This window comes from Nycticebus coucang, chromosome 5, assembly GCF_027406575.1.
Source record: "Nycticebus coucang isolate mNycCou1 chromosome 5, mNycCou1.pri, whole genome shotgun sequence".
NCBI lineage: Eukaryota > Metazoa > Chordata > Mammalia > Primates > Lorisidae > Nycticebus > Nycticebus coucang.
The window spans coordinates 37,407,023-37,420,761 of NC_069784.1; the positions used below are offsets into that span (position 1 = coordinate 37,407,023).

Sequence of the window (13,739 nt, forward strand, 5' to 3'; positions counted from 1 at the left end):
CAAGCAGTTCTTTGCAATAGAGCAGGATTTTCAATCATGGGGAAATTTGGAGCTTCTGCAATTGATACTAAAATTATGATGCTGCCACCGTACCTCACTCCACAGGGGATTTGCAAAAGAAAAAATAAATAAATAAAGATTCGGCACCAAGTCACTGTCACACTGTGGCAAAGATACTCTACTAAAGTGTCAGGTCAGAAACTCAGCAGGCCTTTGCAAAAATAGCATTCGGCTGGAAATTCAGTTCATTGGATAGAGTTAAAACATGGAAATAGAAATTTAGGTTTCCACTTGGGCTTGATCCATGATCGGTAGTTAAGAGGAAGCAGTATAAATGCTGAGCATTTAAAATCAAGAGATTTTTAATATATCTAACACCTGAAAATAAAATTTCTTCCTACCCTGTTTTCTAAAAAATCATAGTAAACCTTATTTCTTCATCCTCTTCTCCTAAGAAGTAGGAAAATAGCTCTCGGCCTTAAAGAACACAAGGCTAGAAATCTCTGAGTAAGGTACAATGGCGAGTTAAAATAAGCAGAGGGCAGTTACTGAAAGATAAACACTAAAATAGAAGCGTAATGATTCTTACAGTTGCCACCTGTTACTACAGCCCAGCAATTTGGAGAACAAGTCTGAACAACTCATTACAAGCTATCACTTATTGGCTGCATACTATGTGCTAGACATTTTAATGGATTACCTCATTCAGTCCCCACAACAGCCCTGTGCAGGGGGTATTATCAGTCCCTTTTCAGATGAGGAAGCGGATACACAGAAGCTGGGGGACTTGCCTAAAATCACCCAACTATTCAGTAACAAAGCAAGACTCTCACTCAATTCTACCTGATTCCCTTCTCAGGCTCCCATTCACAGTGCTACACTCCTCTGGGGGCAAGAGTATAAATCTCTGGTTTTTCATTAGCAGTTTCTCTCCTGGTGCTGCTTTACGAGGCAGCTATACCAATAAAACTCAACATAGCAAGGATAGATACAGCACGTACTAATTGTCAAGCAATAGTCTGAGAGCTTTAAGTCTATCGGTTTATAAAATCCTCTCAACAACCCCATGAGGTAGGAAACTGAGCCACTGAGGGTATAACTTGCCCCAAGGTCACACAATCAGTGAAACTTAGGAGTCGAAGTCAAGACTCAAATCCAGACATCCCAGCTTGCGAGCCTCTGCCCTTGGTCACAACCCTATATTGCTTGGCTAGGAGTTTTAATCTGGATACAGACTGGGTTCACATTTCCACCACGTCCAGCCACATTTTGAAATGGTTCCACTACCTTAGCTCAAGTTATGAATTAAAATGAAAGTTGAAAAATCAATGGTGTCCATGATTGCTATGAACAACCTCATGTATTCTTAAATGATTCTGCTCAATTAGTTTCTATCGTGGAGTTTAATCCCCATACCTGACACGTAAAAGAGGAATAAAAAGGATGGTGATGTGAAGTTAATCAAATAAAGTGCCGGATGATTTTCAGCAGCTCACACGTGCATCCCAACACGTTTAAAAAGATCTGTTGCATGTGGGGGTATATTTTGAGAGGTCCACCCAGTGTATATTTGGTCCTCCCTGCACAGAATGTAAGCCTAGCTCAATATCTGTTTTGAACCACATGTGAACTTCATATGCAAGCATGAAATGTTTGCTGTCACAAGGCTTTCTTGAGCCAGCTGTTGAAATCAAGCATTAACTTCTCAACTCCCATGAGCCCAGGAGTTCTAGAATGAAAGAAAAATGGTTTCTATGACTGAATACATACATGCTGGATATTCAAAATATTTTCTGTTTCTATTTCCTAGGGGTGTGAATGTTAACAAATGCCAAATTGCTAAGATTTTGAGATGGTGTTAAAGATGCCGTGTGCTAATAGTAGCTAACGCCTGTCTTTGTTGTTTTCTTTCTCTCCAGGTATCCCCAGTATTTCCAGTATCGGTAGTAAGTAAAACAATCACCCAACCAAGTTCAGGCTAGCTTCGCTTTGTGGCTCGGCTCCTCAGATCTATTTTCCCAGTGTCCATTTCTGGTGTCCTTTGCGAATTGCATTTTTGTGTTAGTTTTCTGCCCAGATAATGCTACGAGCACAGATAAAGTAGTTATTTATGCACAAGTCTTCTGTGGACGTAGCAGTGCCGCTGTTTTCCTGACTCCTCTTGACCAATGAAGGCCACCGGGACGGAGGTGCAATTGCTTAGATAACCATAACCTATTTAGCAAAAACACAAACAAATTGAACCTCTCTCTCTCTCTCCAGGATTGGATATGGATTTCCAAAGTAATTTAGAAAAGCACAGAATTAACACCTTGGGCATATTCATCAGAATTCAAGGGAAAGGCTATGAGATCAGGGAAAGGGAATTTTGTTAATGTATTAAACACTAGACTTTGTGAAGGCCTGAAAGAGGCAGGTTTGTGAGCACTCGTGTTTCTGGGGGAATGAAGGGGCGGGATAACCAGTACATCCCTTTCATCCTCCCAAATTACCATGATTTGTGTCTCCTTGACTACGAAGGTTTAAGTTTGGTAGAGAAGGGGTATAAAAAAATACATGCAGAATTTAGGATTCAGAGTGCTAGAGAATCCTGCTAGAAATCTAAGCAATTAAAGAGAAATCCCCCTGCAAGGCTCTGAGGAACACTTCTCCATCTCACCTCAAAGAATGTTCTCCCAGCCTCCACGGGAGAACCAGGCTGTGTCCCTGTGCACACAGAGCAATGATAGCCTCGCACCAACCTGAAATGCTTGGCAGAAAGTGTCTAATATCTTTTCAGAACAGAATTGTGCACGTTTTTATAGATTGTACCCTTTATCTCTGATGGCTAAAACCTGGTAACAAAAGCTGAATAACTGATAAAATAAAGTCCTGAGGAAGCCAAGCTAATGCACTAAGTGAAGCATTTTCACTGTGGTTCAGCCCTCCTAGGCTCGCATGGTAGTGCTGCGCCAAGCAGGGTGATCACACTATAAATAGCAGCCGTTGAAGAATTACGATACCCAGCATCCATCTAAAAAGCAATATTCCGATAATTCGGATAAAACAACTTCCTACTTCTTATAAATGCACAGTCAGATCCTTCAATGTATAAATCAACCCAGTTGACTTAAGCTGGTGAATAGGCCTGGATGCTGATTGTTAACAACTAGATGTGGTCAACGCCATGAACATCTGCCACTCTGTAAATAGAAACAGTGTTCACGTCCGTTTACATACCAGCCTCGTGCTACAGCATCTTGTTGAAACAGCATCAGTGCTACAAACTTGGAAATGGGACCTTTAGCTCTAATAGTGTGATTTTTCTGCTTTCGTTCCCCCCTTGGCATTTGCCTAACTGTGGACACACCCCACGACGTGCTCCTTTCAGGCCTTGACAACTGCATTTGCACATGCATTTTAGAGCAACGGGGAACCAAACAGAGGGAAGCGGAGACAAATTATTGAGCCTACTATAGTGGTCTGGCCTGTGAAAAGTTTCAGAAATGGATGGATGGAAAAGTAGTTCTTTGGTGCTGGGGTGTCTTTCTGTTGGGAATGTCCGTCGTGTGTTGCATGGACCCTCTGACTGTCCTGCTCACTCCACATCCCATCCGGCCGCCTCCGCCACATCCCCCATCTCAGAGCATCAGCAGATGTTGACCTTTTACACACAGAATCAGGAAATCCTGGTTTGTTTTGCTTTGTTTTATTTTTCAATCAGTGGTGACCTGAAAGGATGCTTTGTTGTGCCTTTGGAAAATGTATTAACCTTTATGATCAGGAACCTAGGAAAATTTAACTCCTAATATCTCACGAAACCCCTCTGACTAAAAGCGAGAGCTTGTAACTTATCTCCAGGATGCCTCTGGCTACTCTGCTTGGAGTGCAAAGGGCTTTTTCTCAGATTTCCAGCAAGAAGAAATAAGAGCTTCTACGGGTTACCCAACATCACCCAAGAGTAGCTTACCTATTGCATGGCTTTTAAGGGATTTACAATAAAACCATCAAACGTGATTATATCTCCTAGGCTGCTTTAATGGCATTCACAATTTCCTTCTTTGTGGACTTAAAAGGTGCTTGTCGTGTGCTCCCGTGGATTCCTCTCCTCTCTAAAGGGCAAGAATTCACACGCAGTTGACTCACTGCCTGTTCTATAGGGCACAAGAATGGGGTTTTCGAGGTGCAATCCATAGAAGAAGAGGCTTCTTGGATTTTTAACTAAGTTTGGGTGTTTGCCAGGGCTTCTTCCTTTACCCCAAAGAAGGAATCAATGAATATAACTCCATGACTATACAGGAAGATACCATTATAGCAGATGTAACACCTATGAGATTCTGATCATCAATGCATTATCTCAAGGAAAATAAATAATGTATGCAACCAATGTAAATTATTGATGTATGTGACCATAAGTTTACATACACCTGCTATATAGGTAGTGACTAAAGATTTTTGGAGCCCTAATCGATTTTAGGAGAGATCGCTAAATGTCAATGCCTGTATTAAGGTTCAAATGCAAGTACAGAGTGTTCATCCTTTCTGATCATCTGCTAAAAATGTTGTTGAAACAAATTTTCCATTAAGGTCATTCGTACCTGCTGTTGTCTATCGATTAAGAAGGAGGTTTCCCAGTCATCCCAAGGGTACTCAACTTAAAAAATCGTCATTTTGATGTGCTTTGGCCATGGCTGATAAAATACTGGTGATACTGTCAGCAATTAATGAATCCCAAAATAAGTCTGTAGCCGTTTGAGCCTTATGATCTATGATTTTACTTTATCTGATGTGGTAGTAATTCATTCAGATTTCATTGTTTCATAAAATGTATTATGCACGTACAAGGAAACATTCACAATTTTATTCAAGTGAACATTTGTTGATGGTGAGAAGCCAAATTAACAGTTGGCTTGGGGTGGGTGTTTTTGTTAGAGTGATAAACTGGTCATTACCTTCTAACATATATGACTGATCTTTGGTCCTGGAAAGCAAATTATTTCACAAATCATGTTAAACAGTATGTCACACATATAAAGAGCGTAATTAGAACAGCAAGAACTGTCCTGATGTACAAATAGTTTTGTGTGGGTGTTTATCACTTCTTACAAAAGCAGAGGACAGACGGGTTAGAGGTTAAAAGGTGGACCAGCCACAAAGCAAAAGATTACATCAAGAAAGATAACTTCAAAAACCTTGGAGTTTTTAAATAAATAGAAATACTGCTTAGAATACCAACAAAAGAAACGAGAGATGTAAACATTTTGTTATGCTGACTATAGATTATTTCCTTGAATTACTTTCAAATGACTGGCATGATGGTATATAAAACAGAGAATACTGATGGAGGTGTTTGGCCATGCCTGTCCCTAACTCCCAACTTATCCAATTTAAAACAACATTCCACTCAAGGGAAATATCCCATTTTCTTGTTTTCTCTTATAATGAGCATTTCCTTCATCACAGAGGTAAAAATTCATCTCTAATTTGATTTAATTGGCAGGACTATTAAACAAGAGAAATGTTACCTGCAGGGATCCAGCAGCCTGTTGAGGAAGCCCAGAGATGTTTTCATTCTTGAAAACATTTGATGCCAGTTGGAGACCTTGTAAAAGTTGTTTTCCAGACAGCATTCAAATATTTTTGTGCAGTACCAATTTATTGTAGAAACCTGGATCGTGAGGAAAATAACAAGGTTAATCATTTTGCCACCCAAGGGTTATTAATAATCATGTTCATGCTATCCAGAGAGCTCCAGTGTTCGTTTGGGGGTTTTTTCCCCTTTGCTTTAATACTTCTAAATCCCCCAAATAAAACTTTCATTTGAATTGCCCTTTAACTAATTAGGTTTTATATAATGAGGAAAAAAATTATCAGGCTAGTGTAGCGACATGGCAAATTGCATGGTGTGCTACATTAATTTTGAGCTGTTTGCTGATGTTCTAGAAGGAAAGCTAAGGTCCCAGGTGAAATGTCTTGGGGACTGTTATATCGTATACCCTGTATCCTTATCACAGAATCATTTCATATTTGTGTAACTAGCATTTCACATTCATGAAACCATGTGGTTATCCTAAAGTTGAATGAACATTAATACATAGCTGCTTCTTTAATCTTGAATTTTAAAAAAATCAAATATTCCAATGGAGGAAAGGGAAAGAATCTCCTACTCAATAAAAGAAAAAAAAAAACTTTTACCAATCTTAATGGACAATAGTTACCCACCTTGAGCAAATGAATGTGTTCATGCATTAATAATTTACCTTTCCCCAGGTAAGTTTAGAATGCCAAGGCACTTTTTAAGTGTGAGCTTATATCTCTGCCTTTGTTAGTTATCTCTGTGGGTTTAGTAAATCCTAGCTGAAACAAAGAGTTGACCGTATCTCCAAAAGGTCACATGATAAAACTTCAAACATGTTCATTGTGAATCTTCACACTACCGTGGTCACTTCAAGGGTGTGGCTATCAAGGGAAGTCTTCCTGGACAGTAGTCCAATTAGCCACTCCACTTCCTGGGAAAAGTCAATCAGAGCTTTTGCTTGAAATTGTAGGGAGACGTTCCCCTGTGTCTATACTTCTATTCTACAAATGGTGGATCTCAAAGTGGCCATGTAACTTGCCCCATCTAATATAGTCAGGGATGCCTATCTGACTCCAAGGGCTATGTTCATAACATCATACTAAGAGATTAGGAAGGTTCTAGATTTATTGACTCATACCCACAACTCTTTCCAATCCATGACAGGTATCTTAGAAACCTATTGAGTCTTGAATTAATCCATTTCTCTTGAAGAAATATAAATTGAGGTAGAGGGGAAACATGTAGATGTCGTGTATGTTGTAGAACGTGAAACAGTTGGTGAAATTAGCAAATTGTGAAATATACTTATTCTGCAACAACAGACTGAATTTTTTCTTTATTGAGATAATTGCTGATAGCAAAAATAATTCCATGTGCCATCGGAAGAGTCCTATCACTGTCACATTCAACTGTCTCTTCCCCACCAGTTTAATAATGTGTTTCTCAGAGTAGGCAGCTAGCTGTGACGATGGTAAGATTACCTCTGAGGCTGAGGGGTTTTCTCCTGGAAAGCTTTAGAGCTTCCTGTAGATTCCTTTCCTGGCATTAATAATACTATTTCCATATTTCTGAGGGACAACAGCAATGACTGCATAAACCCAAAAGGATCTTGCGATTTTTTTTTTCCACCTGATATTCTTTTCATATGCCCCAGAAGAATGATAGGTAATGAAGGCTCACTGGCATCCTCACCGCAATGGCTTTCCATAGCATGGTAACACCCTGTTTCTCACAAGGTGCCATATTTTAGCATCGAAAAACATGTAAACATTCATGTTGCGAGGAAACTTGCATCACAACTCATCCAACCTCATCATTTGACAGATAAGGAAATTAAGCCTTAAATAAATTTGTTTAAAGCATCTGGACGATAGCTGATGCAGGATTACAGCTCCATGGTCCAATTTCTAGATGAGAACTCTTTTCCATTCTGCTGTGACATTAGAACTCACCTCTTCATTTGTTTAAATAACTAAAGTATGAGATAGTACACAGTAGACTATATGAGAACAAAGTCAGTAAACTTGCCTTTGGATGGGAAAGCGTGGTCACCTTGTACTCCATCCTTAAACGATGTCCACAAAGTGACTTGAAAGCTGCCTGCAGTTCGTGCTTGGTGAATGCCCTGTGACACAGAAGGCAACGTGGTATCTAAAGTGACCCAGCTCCATAGCTTTCTTGGTGTAAACACAATGTCTTCAGCTCTCTGCCTCGGGTTTGGTTCTCCATTTGATTCACTTTGGCCTCAGCACTAGGTGGCCAGGGTTAGCCATGCTAAGGTAGTCGTCTCCAACTTGCAGTTCAGAGAGTGTTCCTTGGGCACAAAAAAGAAAACTACTTTTATCCAGAGCCTCATTTCTATAACTAAAATGAATCTCACTTTTATTCATTCAATGGATTTCAATTGCTATATAATAGGTTTGGGGAACTCTTTAAAAAATTGGAAAAACTACCTATTTGATTCATATTCTAAGCTGATATACTTCCAAACCAAAAGAAAATTGGAAATTAATAATTCCATGTCTTTTAAGATTTAAAAATGGAATATTTCCTACAGTGTTACAAAGTAATTTCTGTTGCTTTACAGACAATAATAATTAATATAAGCCCTAGAACTGGATTATTTGCTAACATAAGCTATATCTGAAGTGAGTGTGTTTACTCAACAGAATCGCTTACTTTGGAAACAACTAAGATTGCAAGAAAAAAAATAGGGGGAGCACATTATTTTCCCTACTTTAAGTCACTAACCACTGTTTATACCACAGGATGCTTATTTTTATTACAATAGCAACCACACATAGAATGTGCTAACATTTACTAAATGCTCACAACAGTGCCAAGCAAATTTTAGCTCATTCAGTCTTGACAACAACCAGTTAGCAGGGAGCACCATTCTCTCCATTTTACAGAGGAGAAATCCTAGACACAGGGAAGTTAAAGAACTTGTCCAAGTAGTAGAATTGGGGTTCCAACCCAGCCTGACCTCCATTCCCACATCTTCAATATCTTAATATATCTTATATGCCATATCTTAAATAAATCCCACCTAAATAGATATTTCCTCGGCTTCCCATAGATGTAACTTGAAAATTCAAAATAGTGTCTGATGGGCATGTCAGATAATTTCTTTATTTTTAAAGGGAGAAATTGTGGGGTACGTGACTGTAGTCTCTATACCACACACAGTCTTTGGAGTCATGGCAAATTCCACATGTGTGGGGCCAGGACCCTTCAGATGAAGTGATTTTTACGAAAAAGTGTGCCTAAGCGATTAGCCACCTACAAGCACGTGGTGATCCCTCCGCTCACCTTGATAATAATTTCTCAACTTCAATTTGGGTTTCATTGGAGCAATTGAAAGATCCATAGTCAAAGAAAACAATGATAATTTCCTCATCATTCAGGGAACTCTTGATCCCTCAGATTCCCCAAAGGGCCTCATCTTAACAGGCTTCATATTGCCCTGAACTTGACTGTGATGCTGCCAGGCCATGAAAAAAACTCTGTAATGATAGAACATGACAGCTGAGAAAAACCATAAAGATCTCTTATCCAGTATCTGTATGTTACAGAAGGAAACAGGAATCTAGAGAAATTAGCAGCCAGATAGCTCCCCCAAGGCAGAATTGGGGCCAGACTTCCCTTCTGACTCCAGGTCCCTTTGCTGGTAGTTAACTACCTCTCTGAGACCTACATGTTGACCCAAAGATTCTCCCTAGTTGATCTGTAAAAATAATGAAATTAATAAATTCTCCAACAGTTCACCCAAAGAGGCAATACAAATACTTTGGATATACATTTTTTTTTCTGTTTCCAATTCATAATTACTTAAAAGAAGTGCCCCACTGGCTAAGAATTTTCAGAAGCTTCATATTATGCAAAGACACTCATTAGAATTGGATATGATGAGATAGAATTTGCCTCAGTTATACTATTAATATAGTTTCCAATGTGCCTAAATTACTTCTGGGAATTAAACATTTTTTAGTTGAATATTTACTACACATCAGGATCTCAGTGTTAAAACAGTAATCAGAGAGTAATTGGCTAATTTTAAGTTGTTTTCTTACTTGGCCTTGTAATTATAAAACAAAATTTTATTAATTAACGTGAAATATTAAGTTAAAAATCTCATGATGGCCAATTATTAAAATATATAGGTGCAAACAGTAACCCACGATAGGAGTTTGGGGATACAAATATTAATAGTCATTTTTTTCAAGACAACATTTTTCCTCCTAAAGAAAACACACAGAACATAAAATTCTGAGCCATCAGAGATATGTATAGATTAGATCGGGATTTCCACATGATGGCTGGTGTTGTTTCTGAGTTTTAATTGTACAGGAAAGTTAAGAAATCCTACATAATGAAAATTATTTGAAAAAAATGCCTGATTATATTCCCAGGCAAAAATAAGGGCTTTTTCTGCCCAAGAAGCTATCTTAGGTATACAATACAGGAGAAAATTATGTTCTAGTTAGGGAACAGATTGTAACTGAGGTGTCTATCTTGAGAATTCCACACAGGTCAAGTAGTCTTACCAATTCAAAACTAGAATGACCTACATTAATATTTTAATACATATAAGAATATCCTTAAACTGAAACCCCAGCATCCTTGGGGAAAAAATCATAAAACACTAAGAAATAAGCTATACTAAAATATGGGACTTATCATGTATTTAATATATTGGAATATGGACTAAAGTTTAATTTATGCAGGTAATTTTCAGAACTCATTTCTAAATTGATTTTATGTAAAATATTTACATTACTTTAATTTCCTGGCAAAGGTTAATGACAAAATAATAAATCATGTTATTGCTTTCATGTCTTCAAGCGAAACAAATCACTGAATACTTAACATGAAACTTACAAACATCACCCCCACTTATGATCTACAACAGAAAAAGATGGAGAGAGCTATTCTTCACCAAACTAAGACTGTCTTAATTTGATGCTAGTAATATAAATAAGTATATTTTAAAGTATAACCATACCAAGGACTTGGAATCTTTTTTAAATAAACAAGTCTAAGAATACAGATGATATTAATTCCTCAAAATGAAAATTTACAGTTTTTCAAAGCTGATTTTCACAGATCAATTAAGTCTGTTCTATTAATTGGACATCTAACCATCATTAAAATGCTTAAGTGGAAAGCTGCATTCAGTCAATAATTTGCATATTTTGCCTACATGTTACCAAATGTTTATTTGTTTGGTAACACCGGGATACAGCTATAGAAACCTACTGCATTCTTTTTTTCATTCATAAATTTTGATATAGTTATGTCAATATTGAGATTTCCTTTGCTTTTGTGCATATGTATTACAGCAGAGAGAAACAGCAACATCTCTGTTAAGTCTATGAGATCAGTTTTTCTAACCAATATTTAAAAACAGAAATTATCACGAAAGTCCCATGTCTTGCAAGAATGTTATCTGCTATAATCTAATTATGGAAGAAACAATCTGATAATACCTGTTTACAGTAGCCAATCCACTTGACATCAGTTTCTCAATTATCAGATGTTTACTGAAGGCCTTTGCAAGGCTTTGCCTTCCTCAAAGAGATCCAATCTAATTAGGAAGAAGAGACAGAGACCTATAAAAGTTTAACTGGCAATATTAAAACTTTCATCTGTCCACGCATCAGAGGGAGAGAAATCAAGAACACCTGCGGTAACGTGCTAAAGGAGTTCAGGGGTAAGAACCAACCTTGTAGACTTGAGTGGTCGCAAAGGACAAGACGAGATGTGGTTTGAGCTGAACTCCACGAAATAGCTGCTTTCATAGTCATGGCCCATGTACCTGAACAAAAATAATTTTAAAGCATCAAATCCTAAGCCTGGCTATTCTCCAGCCTTCCATAGGTTTCTTTTGCTTTTTTTAATATTTGTAGATCCAAGAGAGAAATGATCAATTCTTAAAATGAATGCTTCTGATTATTTCAGGATTAGAAACAGTAACTCTAGAAACACGTCTTAAGCATCATGAACACATATACACACCCATCCATAACAAACCTTGGGCACGTTTGGAAGCACCTTCAATGATTCTGTGTAAGCCAGAACCGCCAGCAATCCCTCTTTCCCTCTCTGAGAAATTGCACGTATAAAACTAGGAAATAGATCCACTTCTTTTCAGAGATAATGGCTCACACTTAAAGCATACCCCCAAAGAATCTCTCACGAAAGACGAATGCAGCCAGTTCATATCTGTAAATATAAATCGAAGAGAATGGAATCCTCAAGTGAGAAATTATTTCTTTAGTGTTATCTTCTCGTTACAGGCACCAGCTTTCCATAATGGTTTGGATAGCTGAAGTCCCTATTTGATTTTTTGTGCAAAAGGATTCTACCTTACTTCAAAAGTAAATGTGTAGCTTTGTTAGGGAAGTGGCTATATATTTAATGTGCATTCAATGTTTTGGGAATCATCAATTGCTTGCTCTTGTTTGGTGTGGGGTCATGTTTTGTTTGCATCACAGCCAAGTTAAAGAGCAGATGTGTGGTTTGTGTCTTTGTCCATATAATTTTCTGTTTAGACCAAATGACATTGTAGCTGAAAATAACATACCCTGATTTTTCCTGATGCATGCAGATCCTCCAAAGTTTAATAGGATATGGCCGAATATTTCTTCCCTTGAGGGTTCTAACCCAAAACAAGGTAGGAGCATGTAAAATTCCTACTGATATAAAATCCCACATGTTTGGGGGAAAATCCTATATGCCATTTTTTTGCACTAAATAAGAGCATTATCATGAATGCCATGTCTTTGAAAGAATCAAATCTTTTTTCTAATGTGAAGAGCGTCCCAGAAAGATTAGCGTGAAGGATGGAGGGGGAAATTAGATGCTGTAGAAGTTATCAACCCTTTGCCAAATTTACACTGAAGATCAGTCAGTCCCAAGAGAAGCCTAAAGTTCAGTTGTCATCACGGTGTGGGTATAAATAAGCCTTAAAAACCTGTGAGTGGTGTGGGAGGCCTTTTAGTGTCTCCTTCTAACTTTTCTTAAACCAACAGCCACCTCAGTTGTATCAAAGGTACTGGAAAAGACAGAGAGAAGACCGTGATACCAGTAAAAAAGAAAAAGATCTTTTTTCTTTTACTGTTGATCCATATTAATTTACAAAAAACTGAAGCCTTCTCTCCCCTCTCTCTCTACCTCCCTCCTCTCTCTCTCTAACTCTCTCTTTCTTTCTCTGTCTCTCTGTCTCCCTGTTTCTCTCTGTCTCTCTCTCCCTCTCTCTCCCTCCTTTCTTTCTCTCTGTCTCCCTCTGTCTCTCTTTCTCTCTGTCTCTTTCTCTGTCTCTGTCTCCCTGTTTCTCTCTGTCTCTCTCTCTTTCTCTCTCTCTGTCTCCCTCTCCCTATCTCTCCTTCCTTTCTCTCTCTCTGTCTCTCTCTGTCTGTCTGTCTCCCTCTCTCCCTCTTCTCTCTCTCTGTCTTCTCTCTCTCCCTCCTCTCTTTCTTTCTGTGAGTGTCTTTCTCTCTCTCTCTCTCCCCCTCTCTGTCTCTCTCTGTCTCCCTATCTCCCTCCTCTCTTTCTGTTTATCCTTCTCTCATTCTCTCTCCAACCTTCTTTTTCTGTCTCTCTGTGTGTGTGTCTCTCTCTCCCTCCTCTCTCTCTCTCTCCCTCTGTCTCTCTCTCCCTGTCTCTCTCTGTCTCTCTCTCTCCCTCCTCTCTTTCTTTGTCTCTCTCTCCCTGTTTCTCTCTGCCTCTCCCTCTCTCTCTCTCCCTGTTTCTCTCTGTCTCTCTCTCTGTCTCTCTCTCCCTCCTCTCTCCCTCCCTCTCTCTCCCTGTCTCTCCCCCTCTGTCTCTCTCTCCCCCTCTCTTTCCCCCTCTCTCTCTCCCTCTCTCTCCCCCTCTCTCCCTCCCTCTCTCCCTCTCTCTTTCCGCCTCTCTCTCTCCCTCTCTCTCCCCCTCTCTCTCCCCCTCTCTCCCTCTCTCTCTCCCTCTCTCTCTCCCCCCTCTCTCTCCCTCTCTGTCCCCCTCTCTCCCTCCCTCTTTCCCTCTCTCTCTCTCTTTCTCACATGCTCTCTCTCCTCCTTCTCTCTCCTCTTCCTCCTCCTCCTTCTTTTTCTCTCTCTTCCTCATTACAGTAAATTTTCTTTGCCGAGATGTCCCCCTTTATCTCCTTTTCAATTAATGTGCATGCCTACCAACATTAAGA

At 39.0% G+C, this 13,739-nt stretch overlaps 1 protein-coding gene across 5 annotated transcripts in view; it reads left to right on the plus strand.

Moving 5' to 3' along the window:
* The window catches only part of NTNG1 (netrin G1), a 351,684-nt gene that overhangs the window by 275,193 nt on the left and 62,752 nt on the right, over positions 1 to 13,739 (plus strand). For 3 of the 5 annotated variants that reach the window (XM_053592302.1, XM_053592299.1, XM_053592300.1), the window contains exons 5-6: positions 1,920 to 1,946; positions 12,168 to 12,233. In XM_053592302.1, the coding sequence (XP_053448277.1) occupies positions 1,920 to 1,946; positions 12,168 to 12,233 (93 nt within the window). The remainder of the gene's footprint in view (positions 1 to 1,919; positions 1,947 to 12,167; positions 12,234 to 13,739) is intronic. The other 2 variants (XM_053592298.1, XM_053592301.1) reach the window with 1 other exon arrangement.